We start from the raw sequence: 12,106 nt of genomic DNA, 5'->3' as shown, positions 1-12,106 counted from the left end.
GTGACAAATGCAGTGCAGCAGGTTTCAAATTCCTTGGTCTCAAATAATGCTCTTACAAATTACTGAAGATCTCAAATGCCTTTTATTTACCCAAGTTATATAAATATATTCCCTTCTTAGAAATTAAAACTGACTAGTTGGTAGCACTGTGGGACAGCAGTTCAAGACACTGTCTGTGACACCAGTATCCCATATCAAACTGCCAAGTCCCAGTTGCTCTCCTTCCAATTTCTACTATTGTGTCTAAAAAGGCTGTGGATGATTGTCCAAATGCTTGAATCTCTGTCATTCATGTAGGAGACCCAGATGGCTTTCCTGGCTCCTGGCTTCAGCCTGGCCCAGCCATGATTGCTGTAGCCATCCAGGGAGTTGAACCAGTGTGTTGAAGCTCACTCACTCACCTGGCTCTCTCTTTCCTCATCCTGCTCTGCTTTTCAAATAAATACAAAAATAATTTTTTACAAAAAGATTTATGTATTTATTTGAAAGGCAGAGTAACAGAGAGACAGAGGTAGAGAAAGGTTTAACCTTTCACATCAAAGAGCCCATCTGTTACATAGGTTTATTGATAATTATCCTTCCAATGTTTTTTTAATAAATGTAAGTATAATATGAATTTTCTCTTATAACAAAAAAGTAATTCAGTCCTTCCTCTTGTTTTGTTTTCTACTAATATACTGGAGAATTTTTCCATTTCAAGTACCTTCCTCATTCTTTTAATCCAATTTCATAGTGTTCCTTATGTAAATATATTTAACCAGTCATCTGTTAATGGGATTGACAGTGGAATTGGTAGGACAAAGGGTAAACACATATAATTTTGGCAAATACTACCAGATTACCAACCATAGAGATTGCACTTCCTCATTCACTTACTCTAATAACAAAGTATTACCATTCAATTTTTGTGTTTTGCATACTGGAAAAGAAAGAACATAAAATCTCAGGGCCAGTAGGCTAATCTTCCACCTTCAGTACCAGCATCCCAAATGGGTGATGCTTCATATCCTGGCTGCCCCTCTTCCAATCCAGCTCTCTGCCAATACCCAGGGAAAGCAGTGGAAGATGGCCCAAGTGCTTGGGTCCCTACACACCTGTGGGAGACACAGAAGTAGCTCCTGACTACTGGCTTCAGATCAGCCCAGCTCCAGCCTTTGAAGCCATTTGGGGAGTGAACTAGTGGATGGAAGACCTTTCTCTCTATCTCTCTGTCTCTCTCGGTAACTCTTCCTCGCAAATATTTTTTTTTTTCTATTTTACTTCTTATACCAGTTTCATGTATTTTTTTTTTTTTTTGACAGGCAGAGTTAGACAGTGAGAGAGAGAGACAGAGAGAAAGGTCTTCCTTTGCCATTGGTTCACCCCCTAAGTGGCCGCTATGGCTGGCGCGCTGCGCTGATCCAAAGCCAGAAGCCAGGCGCTTCCTCCTGGTCTCCCATGCAGGTGCAGGGCCCAAGGACCTCGGCCATCCTCCACTGTACTCCTGGGCCACAGCAGAGAGCTGGCCTGGAAGAGGAGCAACGGGACAGAATCCGGCGCCCCAACCGGGACTAGAACTCGGGGTGCCGGCACCGCAGGCAGAGCATTAGCCTAGTGAGCTGCGGCGCCGGCCTCATGTATTTCATATACACAGATTTAGGAACACAGAGATACTTCCCACTCTACCCTCCCCTCCCACTCACACTCCAACCCTTCTCCTCTTCCCTCTCCTATTCCCACTCTTAGTTTTTACAAAGATCTATTTTCAGTTTACTTACTACTCGTAAGGATAACCATACACTAAGCAAACAGTTCAACAAACACTATTCCTCAACAGAACAGAAAAGGGCTATAAACAACCATCAAATCTCAAAATGTCCATTTCACTCCAATACATTATATTTTAGGTACTCTATTAATTTCCCCAGACCAGGGAAAACATGATAACCGTCTTTTTGGGACTAGCTTATTTCACTAAGTATAATGGTTTCCAGTTGCATTCCTTTTGTTGCAAAAGAAGGGATTTCAATTTTTTTTTTACAGCTGAGTAATACTCCACAATGTATATACCATAATTTCTTTATTCAGTCATCAGTTGATAGATGTCTAGGTTGATTTCATACCTCAGCTAACATGAATTGAGCTGCAATGAACATGGGAGTACAAATAATTATTTCATATAATGATTTCTTCAGGTTAGGGTAAAGTCCCAGGAGTGCAATGGCTGGATCATATGGTAGGTCTATTTTTAAATTTCTTAGGTATCTCTATGCTCTGTTCCACAGTGGCTGGACCAGTTTACATTCCCATCAACACTGGATTAGGGCATCATTTTCCCCACATCCTGGCCAGCATTTGTTGTTTGTTGATTTCTGTATGAGAGCCATTCTTAATGAGGTGAGGTGAAATCTCACTGTGGTTCTGATTTGCATTTCCCTGATGGCTAGTGATCCTGAACATTTTATCAAATGTTTGTTGGCCATTTGGATTTCCTCTCTTAAAAAAAATGCCTGTTCAAGTCCTTTGCCCGTTTCTTAACTGGATTGCTTGTTCTGTTGTTGAATTTCTTGATCTCTCTATAGATTCTAGATATCAACTCTTTATCAGTTGCATAGTTTACAAATAAATTCTCATCTTCTGTCTTTGCCTCTTCACTTTGCTGGGTGTTTCTTTTGCAGTGCAGAAGCTTCTCAGCTTGTTGCCATCCCAGTTGTCAATTTTGGCTTTGACCGCCTGTGCTTCCGGGGTCTCTACCAAGAAGTCTCAGCCTATGCCAATATCTTCCAGAGTTTCTCCAATGTTCTCCAGTAATTTGATGATACTGGGTCAAAGATTTAGGCCTTTCATCCACTTTGAGTGGGTTTTTGTGTAAGGTACAAGGTAGGGATCTTATTTCATACTTCTGCATGTGGAGATCGTTTTCCCAGCACCATCTGTTGAAGAAAGTGTCCTTGCTCCAGGGGCTGATTTTAGCTCCTTCGTCAAAGATGAGTTGCTGGGCCAGAGCTGTGGCACAGCGGGTAAAGCCGCTGCCCAAACAGTACCAGCCTCTCATATGTGCGCTGTGGCCAGGGAGTGCAGTGGAGGATGGCCCAAGTGCTTGGGCCCTGCACCCCATGGGAGACCAGGAGAAGCACCTGGCTCCTGCCATCGGATCAGCGCGGTGTGCCGGCCGCAGCGCGCTGGCCGCGGCGGCCATTGGAGGGTGAACCAACAGCAAAAGAAGACCTGTCTCTCTGTCTCTCTCTCACTGTCCACTCTGCCTGTCCAAAAAAAAAACTGAAAAAAAAAAAAAAAATCAGAAGCTCAAACTAAGACATGTAAAAAAAAATTTTTTTTAAGATGCTTTGTGTATGTATGAAGGCAAAGAAAACTGAGAGGGAAGAAAGAACACATCAGCAGTACAGAAAAGCAATGAGAATAATGAAATACCATCCCATCAAAAGACAGCATAAATCCCAATTTTCAGGACCATTTGAAAAAATGCAATGCTGGGGCTGGCGCTGTGGTATAGCAGGTAAAGCCGCTGCTTGCAGTGCCGGCATCCCATAAGGGCACTGGTTCGAGTCCCGGCTGCTCCACTTCCTATCCAGCTCTCTGCTGTGGCCTGGGAAAGCAAAAGAAGATGGCCCAAGTCCTTGGGCCTCTGCACCTGTGTGGGAGACCCAGAAGAAGCTCCTGACTCCTGGCTTTGGATTGGCGCAGCTCCAGCCATTGAGGCCAACTGGGGAGTGAACCAGCGGATGGAAGACCCCCCCCCCCCCTCTCTCTCTCTCTGCCTCTCCTTTTCTCTGTAACTCTGACTTTCAAGTAAAATAAATAAATCTTTAAAACTAAAAAATTGAATGCTGAAGAAACACATAATATATAGTATTAATAATAACAAACAGTAAAGGGGAGGTTGTATTCTGTGATTCAAACAGATACCGCAATTAAAACCTCAATAATTGCATTAATTAAAAAATAATCAACAGCACAGATTATTCACTGTCAATCTGTAAGCCTCAGGCAAGTTCTACTGAGCTATTAGCAGTCTACATATAAAGACATGCTTATCACATCTGTAGTTAGCCACAGTGTTCAACTCTCTGCTTGACCATGTCCAGTTCTACATAACCGTTTGGCATGTCACCACTCAACCAAAACCAAAATATTAATTTGCCAAACATTTCTGTAGCCCTCATCCAACCACTGCTCCACATAGTAGCTAAAGTGATTTTTTGAAATGTAAGCTAGAGTCCTTCAATGTCTTCCTTCTGTATTTAGGATATAATTTAAACTTAGATTATAAACTAGATTTCTAATTTAGACATCTGTCAGGTACTGAATTCTCGGCTCCTACCCTATCTCTGTCCAATTTCATCTGTAGTTACTTTCTGTATTACTATCATTCCAGGAAGACTGGCCTAATCTTTTCGTTCCATAAATTCACCATGCTCCTAAGTCACTTTGTAGACTCTGCATTTCTGATCTTCCTACCAGGTATACTCATTCCTGATTGCATGTCTTCCATTTTTTCAGAATTCAGCTTGAATTTTACTTTCTCAATAAGACCTTCATTAATGACCCCACATTCAAACTGATGAAAACTTTAGATGCATCCTATCAGCATCTCATAAGCATTTTGTGAATTTCCTTTACAGTACTTAATCCTGATTTAGAAATCTCTGTGTGTGTGTGTGTGTGTGTCTTTCCTAAAAGATTTATTTATTTATTTGAAAATCAGAGTTACACAAAGAGGAGAGAGACAGACAGAGGGAGGAAGAGGTCTTCCATACTCTGGTTCATTCACCAAGAAACTACAATGGCCAGGGCTGAGCCAATCTGAAGTCAGGAGCCAGGAGCTTCATTCAGTTCTCCCATGAGGGTGGCAGGGGCCCAAGCACTAGAGCCATCTTCCATTGCTTTCCCAGGTGCAGTGGCAGGGAGCTGGATCAGGAGTGGAACAGTCAGGATAGAAACTGGCACCCATATGGGACACCGGCATCACTGGTGGCAGCTTTACCCATTACACCACAACACCAGCCCCTGCATATTTTTGATGCCAGCCTTCCATAATGGATGCCAAAAGGAAAAGAATGCTAAATCCCCAAGTGCCCAATATTCTGTAGACACTTAGTCACTTATATAAACAAATGTGTTTTTCTTATCAGATTGACAAAAGTATTCAGAAAATGAATAAACAATCTAAATAAACCATGATCTCCAAAAACCTGAAAAATCTGTTTGCCAATAATCACATAAACACAGTAAACATTAGACCATTAAAATAACTTAAAAAATGAATCTAGTACATGCTAGTGTACTGGATGCTAAGGATATAGTTAAAAATGTAACAACAGATGATGGCCAACATATTAAAATTTTGTTCAGAACACAAAATCTCAAATATATACTCTCAATTCTCAAAGAATAATGTTTAACAGACAATTCTAACAGGAAAGTTTTTCCCAAAAGAATTTTGTTATAGTTGTTTACGGTCACAAAATATTCCAAAATATGGCACTGAAAGTTAACAGAATCGAAGCTCTTGCCACTGCTTTAGAGTAGAAAAAATTATGATGGACTAACTGCTGAAGACATGACTTGCTTAATTTCACTTCCTTAGGTCTCACTTCAACAATTGTGAAATAAAAGGTTTACATCAGATCCTTTAAAAAGACCCTAGTACCTTTGGTCATATCTTTCAGTACAATCATAAAAGGAAATAAATGTTAAACTAAAATACTTTTTGGCTAGTCTAAGATCAGAAAAATGCAAAAGTTTTCTTAAAAAAAAAAAAACAAAAAATAAAGAAAACCTAAAAATCAGAACTCTGAATTTTAAAACAGATAAAAATGCTTTATATGGACAAATGAGAAAGTATCAGTCAAAATGCTGCTTATTCTGTCTTATTAAAATATCCAACATTAAATTTCAACTAAATCAATAATAGTGCTCACCGATACCGATATATCCTCATTCTTTCTCTTAACACTGGAGTCAAACAAAACATTTCTCCCTCGTCTTTCACAGTCTTGGTACACAATCAGTCGAATCTGGCTTGGGTCAAACTCTGGCAAAGGCCAACTTGGAAAAAAAAAATAAAGATCCATTAGAGTTACTTTATTAATATCCCTCACACATTCTTAGAAACAAAACATACCAAAAAAGACAGAATTAGTATATAGAACAGATCTTTAAGTAAAACATCATCATGTTACAGAGGGCTGAAAGTTACACAGCTATGAAACTTTTGATCAAAATGCAAAAACAAAATAAAAGCAAAATAAAAGCTTTATTTTAAAATAAACTGAAGACTATCAAAATACAGTCATCCCATATAATTCCAGAAAGAGTTAATAAACACATATAAGTACTCACACATTTAACATACTAAAAATATTTATTTATTTCATGGCACAGACCTAGATATCATAAGATCAACTCATACTTTAGAACAGTTTTGTTTGGGCAGGCATTTGGCACAACTTTAAGGCACTGCTCTGAATATTTGAATCCCAAACTGGAGCGCCTGGGTGAAGTCCTGGCTCTACTTTCAATTCCAGCTTCCTTCTAATGCATGCACTGAGAAGCAGCAGGAGAACTGGGTCCCCGAAACCCACGTGGTTTGAGGAGGATAGAGTTCCTACCCTTTGGCTTCAGCCTGGACCACATCTGCTGTTGCAGCTATTTGTGGAGTGAACCAGCAGATGAAAGAATTCCCTGTATCTCTTCACACTCTGTCACTGTCTTTCAAATAACTAATTCTTTTTAAAAACAGTAGAAGGGAACCGTAAACAGACAGGAATAAATGGGGATTACCCTAGATAACCAAGATACATGGTCACCTTAGGTAGAAAAAGGGAGGCTACAAGAGGCCTTTTCTTAAAAGAAAAAAGGTGTGCATGTATAAAAACAAACTTGTTTAAGTATATACAAAGGAAAACAGTACATATTTAAGGCATATATTTCCAAATTGAGGGAAAAGAATCAGAAAAAGAATATAAAGGTAACCACAGCAAATCAGATTGTGTGCTACAACAAATTAAGCTGCTGGCTATGATACTAGCACCCCTTATGGGTGCCAGTTCAAGTCCCAGTTTCTCCACTTCAACTCCAGTTCCCTGTAAACCATCTGGGAAATCAACAGAAGATGACCCACGTATTTGGGCCCCAGCCATCATCATGGGACACCTGGAGGAAGCTCCAGCTCCTGACTTTGGCCTGGCCCAGTTCTGGCCAGTGTGGCCATCTGGGGAGTGAAGCAGCGGATGGAAGATCTGTTTCCCTGTCTCTTTCTCTAACTCTGCCTTCCAAATAAACAAAAATAAATCTTAAAACAATCATGAAGAAGCTGCGACATAGCATCCAAGACAAGGATGTCCCTAATGAACTGCAGATTACTCTGAATAAATCAGGAAAAAATGACCTACAGATGAAATTACTGTAGCTACATTTAGAGAATAAACAAATTAAGCTGAGTAACATTTAATGGCTTCTCTTTTTGTTTTTCTGAAAAGCAGAAGTCAAACATGTTGATAAACAGATGTGAGATGGATGGCCTGAACTGGGTATAAACTTTGAGATATAACAAAGTCAACCAAAGAAAATGGGGGAGTGGGTAGTTAGCTTAGTGCTTAAGATGTTCACATCCCAAACAGGAGTCCCTGGGCTCAGTTCCTGGCTCCTGATCCTGGTTCCCTACCTGTGCAGACCCTAGGATGTAGCGGTGACGGATAAAGTAACTGTATTCCTGCCACTCATGGGGGAGGCCTAAATTGCATTCTCAGCTCCCAGCTCCAGCCCTGGCCTAGCTCCAGTCACTGTGGGCATTTGGGGAAAGAACCAGCAAATGGGAACTCTGTGTGTCTCTCCAATAAATTTAAGAACTTTTAAAATATACACTAGTCAAAAGCTATCTGGGAAGACATCTGAGCTTCTGTAGAGGGTGCTTTTGAAACAGGGAGGAGGTACCAATAAAGCCTTGATTCCCTTTACTTTATAACTGGAAAAAGTTGTGAATTCTGAAATCTGTAAACACGTGAAATTTACTAATAAATCTGTTACAAAAAAGTTGCCTGGCAATTCTATTTAAATTCATTAGGAGAACATGATCTTAAGCAAACACTGCCCAAAGTGGCTCCTTTAACAGGCAAGTCATTTTTACTTCTAAGCTTCGGTTTTATTTATATTTGAAAGGCAGAAGGACAGACAATAGGGAGAGACACAAAGTTTGTGTCTACTACCCACTAGTTAACTCCCCAAACGGTCACAATGGCCGGGGCTGGGCCAGGCTGAAGCCAGGAACTCCATCCTGTTCTCTTACGTGGTGTCAGAAGCACAAGTACTCGGGCCATATTCTGCTGCTTTCGCAGACGCATTAGCAGGGCACTGGATCAGAAACTAAGCAGCTGGGGCCAGCGCCACGGCTCACTTGGTTAATCCTCCACCTGCGGTGCCGGCATCCCATATGGGAGCCAGTTCTAATCCCAGTTGTTCCTCTTCCAGTGCAGCTCTCTGCTGTGGCCTGGGAAGGCAGTGGAGGATGGCCCAAATGCTTGGGCCCCTGCACCTGTTTGGGAGACCAGGAAGAAGCACCTGGCTCCTGGCTTTGGATCGGCGTAGCTCCGGCCGTTGCGGCCATCTAGGGAGTGAACCAATGGAAGGAAAACTTTTCTGTCTCTCTCTCTCTCACTGTCTGTAACTCTACCTGTGAAGGAAGGAACGAAGGGAGGAACAAAGGGAGGGAGGGAAGGAGGGAGGGAGGGAGGGAAGGAGGGAGGGAGGGAGGGACTAAGCAGCAAGGATTCAATTCAATGCTCCAATGTCTGGTATCAGTGTCACAGGCAGCAGCTTAACCCACTATGCTTCAATGCTGGCACCTATTTTTTTTCATTAACTGACACAAATTATAGATATTTATGGAATACCATGTGATGTTTTGACATGTACACTGTAGAATGTCTAATCTGAGAAAACATTTAACATTTCTCTGTGGTGAAAAAAAATTCAAAATATCTTCTACTAGTTTCTCTTTCAGCAAAATATATTACTATGGTGTACATTCTATTGAACACCAGAATTTCTGACTTCCATCTAACTAAATTAGTAGCCATTAGTCAGCCTTTTCCTATCTCCCCTTTCCCTTCTCTCCTCAGCCTTTGCCAGCTCTAAGCTTCTGTAGTAACAACTTTTTTTCAGATTCCAGACGAGTGAGGTCATCTGAACTTGTCTTTCTATACTTGGCTTATTTCACTTAATATGTGACTTCCAGCTTCATTCATACTGTTGAAAATAACAAGATTTCATAGTTCATGGCTGAGTAATATTCCATTTTGTGTATGTACCACACTTGCCTTATCTATTCATCAGTGGATGCACACTGAGGTCTTTTCCAAGTCTTGGCTGCTATGATTAGTACTACAATAAACATGGGAGTACAGATATCTGTTTGGCAAAGTGATTTCATTTCCCTTGGATATTCCCAGGAGAGGGATTGATGGATCATCTGGTGGTTCTATTTTCAGTTTTTTGAGGAACCTCTGTACTGTTTTTCCACAATGGCTGTACTAATTTACATTCCCACCAACAGCGTTCAAGGTCTGTCTTTTCTCAAGCAGATCCTGACTACCATTTGTTATCATTGTCTGGTTTTTTATATTTTAATTTTTTTTGTAATAATCTAACTGGAGCAAGGTGATAGCTCACAGTGGTTTTGATTTGCCATTTCCCTAATGATTAGTAATGTTGAACACTTTTTTCATGTACCTATTTGACCATTTGTATGTCCTCCTTTGATAAATCTGTTCAGATTAATTCTCATTTTTAATTAGACTACTTGGTTTATTTGCTATTGGGTTACCTAAGTTCCCTATAAATTCTGGTTATTAAACTCTTTTCAGATAAACAACTTGCAAGTATTTTCTTCTATGCTGTAGCTTGTCTCTTCACAACTTTGGTTGCTTCCTTTGCTATTCTCTTTATTTTGATGGAATCTCATTTGCTATTTTGCTTTTCTATCCTATGATTCTGGATTCTGATTCAAAAAGATTTTGCTCATTTCATACCCTGAACCATCTCTCCTATGTTTTCTTACAGTAGTTTCAAAGTTTCAGGTCTTATTTTTTTTTAATTAATTTATTTATTTTTGACAGGCAGAGTGGACAGTGAGAGAGACAGACAGAAAGGTCTTCCTTTGCCGTTGGTTCACCCTCCAATGGCCGCCGCAGCCAGCGCGCTGCAACCGGCGCACCACGCTGATCCGATGGCAGGAGCCAGGTGCTTCTCCTGGTCTCCCATGGGGTGCAGGGCCCAAGCACTTGAGCCATCCTCCACCGCACTGCCTGGCCACAGCAGAGAGCTGGCCTGGAAGAGGGGCAACCGGAACAGAATCCGGTGCCCCGACCGGGACTAGAACCCGGTGTGCCGGCGCCGCAAGGCGGAGGATTAGCCTAGTGAGCCACGGCGCCGGCCAAAGTTTCAGGTCTTAAATCATTTAAGTCTTTAATCTACTTTGAGTTGATATTTTTACATAGTGAGTATTGGGAAAGCATGGGGGAGAGGGTTGTCTTCTGTATGTAGATATCCATTTCCTCAGCACCATTTATTAAAAAGACTGTCCTTTTTCTAGTGCATATTCTCAGCATCTTTGTCAAAAATCAGGTGGCTGGAAGATTTATGTTTACTTCTAGGGTTTTCATTCTGTTCCATTGGTCTGTATATCTGTTTATGCGCAATAGGAAAATAATGCAGTAGTAACAGTTTTAAGTTACTTTTAAGTAGTAAGTTACCCTGAAAAGTGATCCCCGTTAAATATAAGAGTGGGAAAAAGAGAGGGAGGAGATGTACAATTTGGGACATGCTCAATCAGACTTGCCCCAAATGGTGGAGTTAGAAACGTGCCAGGAGATTCCAATACAATCCCATCAAGGTGGCATGTACCAATGTCATCTCACTAGTCCAAGTGATCAATCTCAGTTCACAATTGATCACTCTGATAGGTCTAAGAGTCAAAGGGATCACACAAACAAGACTAGTGTCTTCTAATACTAACTGATAGAATCATAAAGGGAAAAAACGATCCAACATGGGAAGCAGGATACACAGCAGACTCATAGAATGGCAGATGTCCTAAATAGCACTCTGGCCTCAGAATCAGCCCTTAAGGCATTCAGATCTGGCTCAAGAGCCCATGAGAGTATTGTAGGCATGGAAAGCCAAGACACTCTGGAAAAAAAAAAAAAGATGATGAAGAAGAAGAAGACCTAAATGAAAGATTTCTGTGTGTGAGATCCCAGTGGAAAGAACGGGGCCATCAAAGAAGGAGGTACTTTTCTCTGAAAGGAGGAGAGAACGTCCACTTTGACTATGACCCTGTTGGAATAAGATCAAAGTCGGTGAACCCTAAAGGCTTCCATAGCCTTGGCAACTCTTGACTAGAGCCTAGGGAGATTACTGACACCATAAACAAGAGTGTCAAATTGTTAAATCAACAACAGGAGTCACTGTGTACTTATGTCTCATGTGGGATCTGTCCTTAATGTGTTATCCAATGTGAAGTAATGCTATAACTAGTACTAAAACAGTATTTTTACACTTTTGTGTTTCTGTGTGGGTGCAAACTGATAAAATCTTTACTTAGCATATACTGAATCGATCTTCTGTATATAAAAAGAATTGAAAATGAAAAAAAAAAAACCTGATGTTAAATTGGAAATTGCATACAAAAGTAATCAATTTTTTAAAAATATCATGTAGGATCTCTGTCTTTAATGTGCTGTACACTGTTATTTAATGCTATAACTAGTACTCCAATAGTATTTTTTCACTTTGTGTTGCTATGTGGGGGCAAACTGTTGAAATCTTTACTTAATATATACTAAACTGATCTTCTGTATATAAAGAGAATTGAAAAGGAATCTTGATGTGAATGGAAGGGGAGAGGGAGCAGGAAAGGGGAGGGTTGCGGGTGGGAGGGAAGTTATGGGGGGGGGGAAGCCATTGTAATCCATAAGCTGTACTTTGCAAATTTATATTCATTAATTAAAAGTTTAAAAAAAAGTAGTAAATTACCCTAAATTTATTCACTTCATTAATTGAAAGAAATGGGAGAAAAACAGAAATTAGCTACTATTCTAACTATTCT

General features: G+C 40.5%; 1 protein-coding gene across 2 annotated transcripts in view; it reads right to left on the bottom strand.

The window, feature by feature from the left end:
- FNIP1 (folliculin interacting protein 1) overlaps positions 1-12,106 on the bottom strand; it is a 121,402-nt gene that overhangs the window by 66,933 nt on the left and 42,363 nt on the right. For both annotated transcript variants that reach the window (XM_062189218.1, XM_062189216.1), the window contains exon 2: positions 5,922-6,048. In XM_062189218.1, the coding sequence (XP_062045202.1) occupies positions 5,922-6,048 (127 nt within the window). The remainder of the gene's footprint in view (positions 1-5,921; positions 6,049-12,106) is intronic.

Source organism: Lepus europaeus, chromosome 4 (genome assembly GCF_033115175.1).
Source record: "Lepus europaeus isolate LE1 chromosome 4, mLepTim1.pri, whole genome shotgun sequence".
Classification (NCBI taxonomy): domain Eukaryota; kingdom Metazoa; phylum Chordata; class Mammalia; order Lagomorpha; family Leporidae; genus Lepus; species Lepus europaeus.
This window is presented reverse-complemented; position numbering and strand designations above follow the sequence as displayed.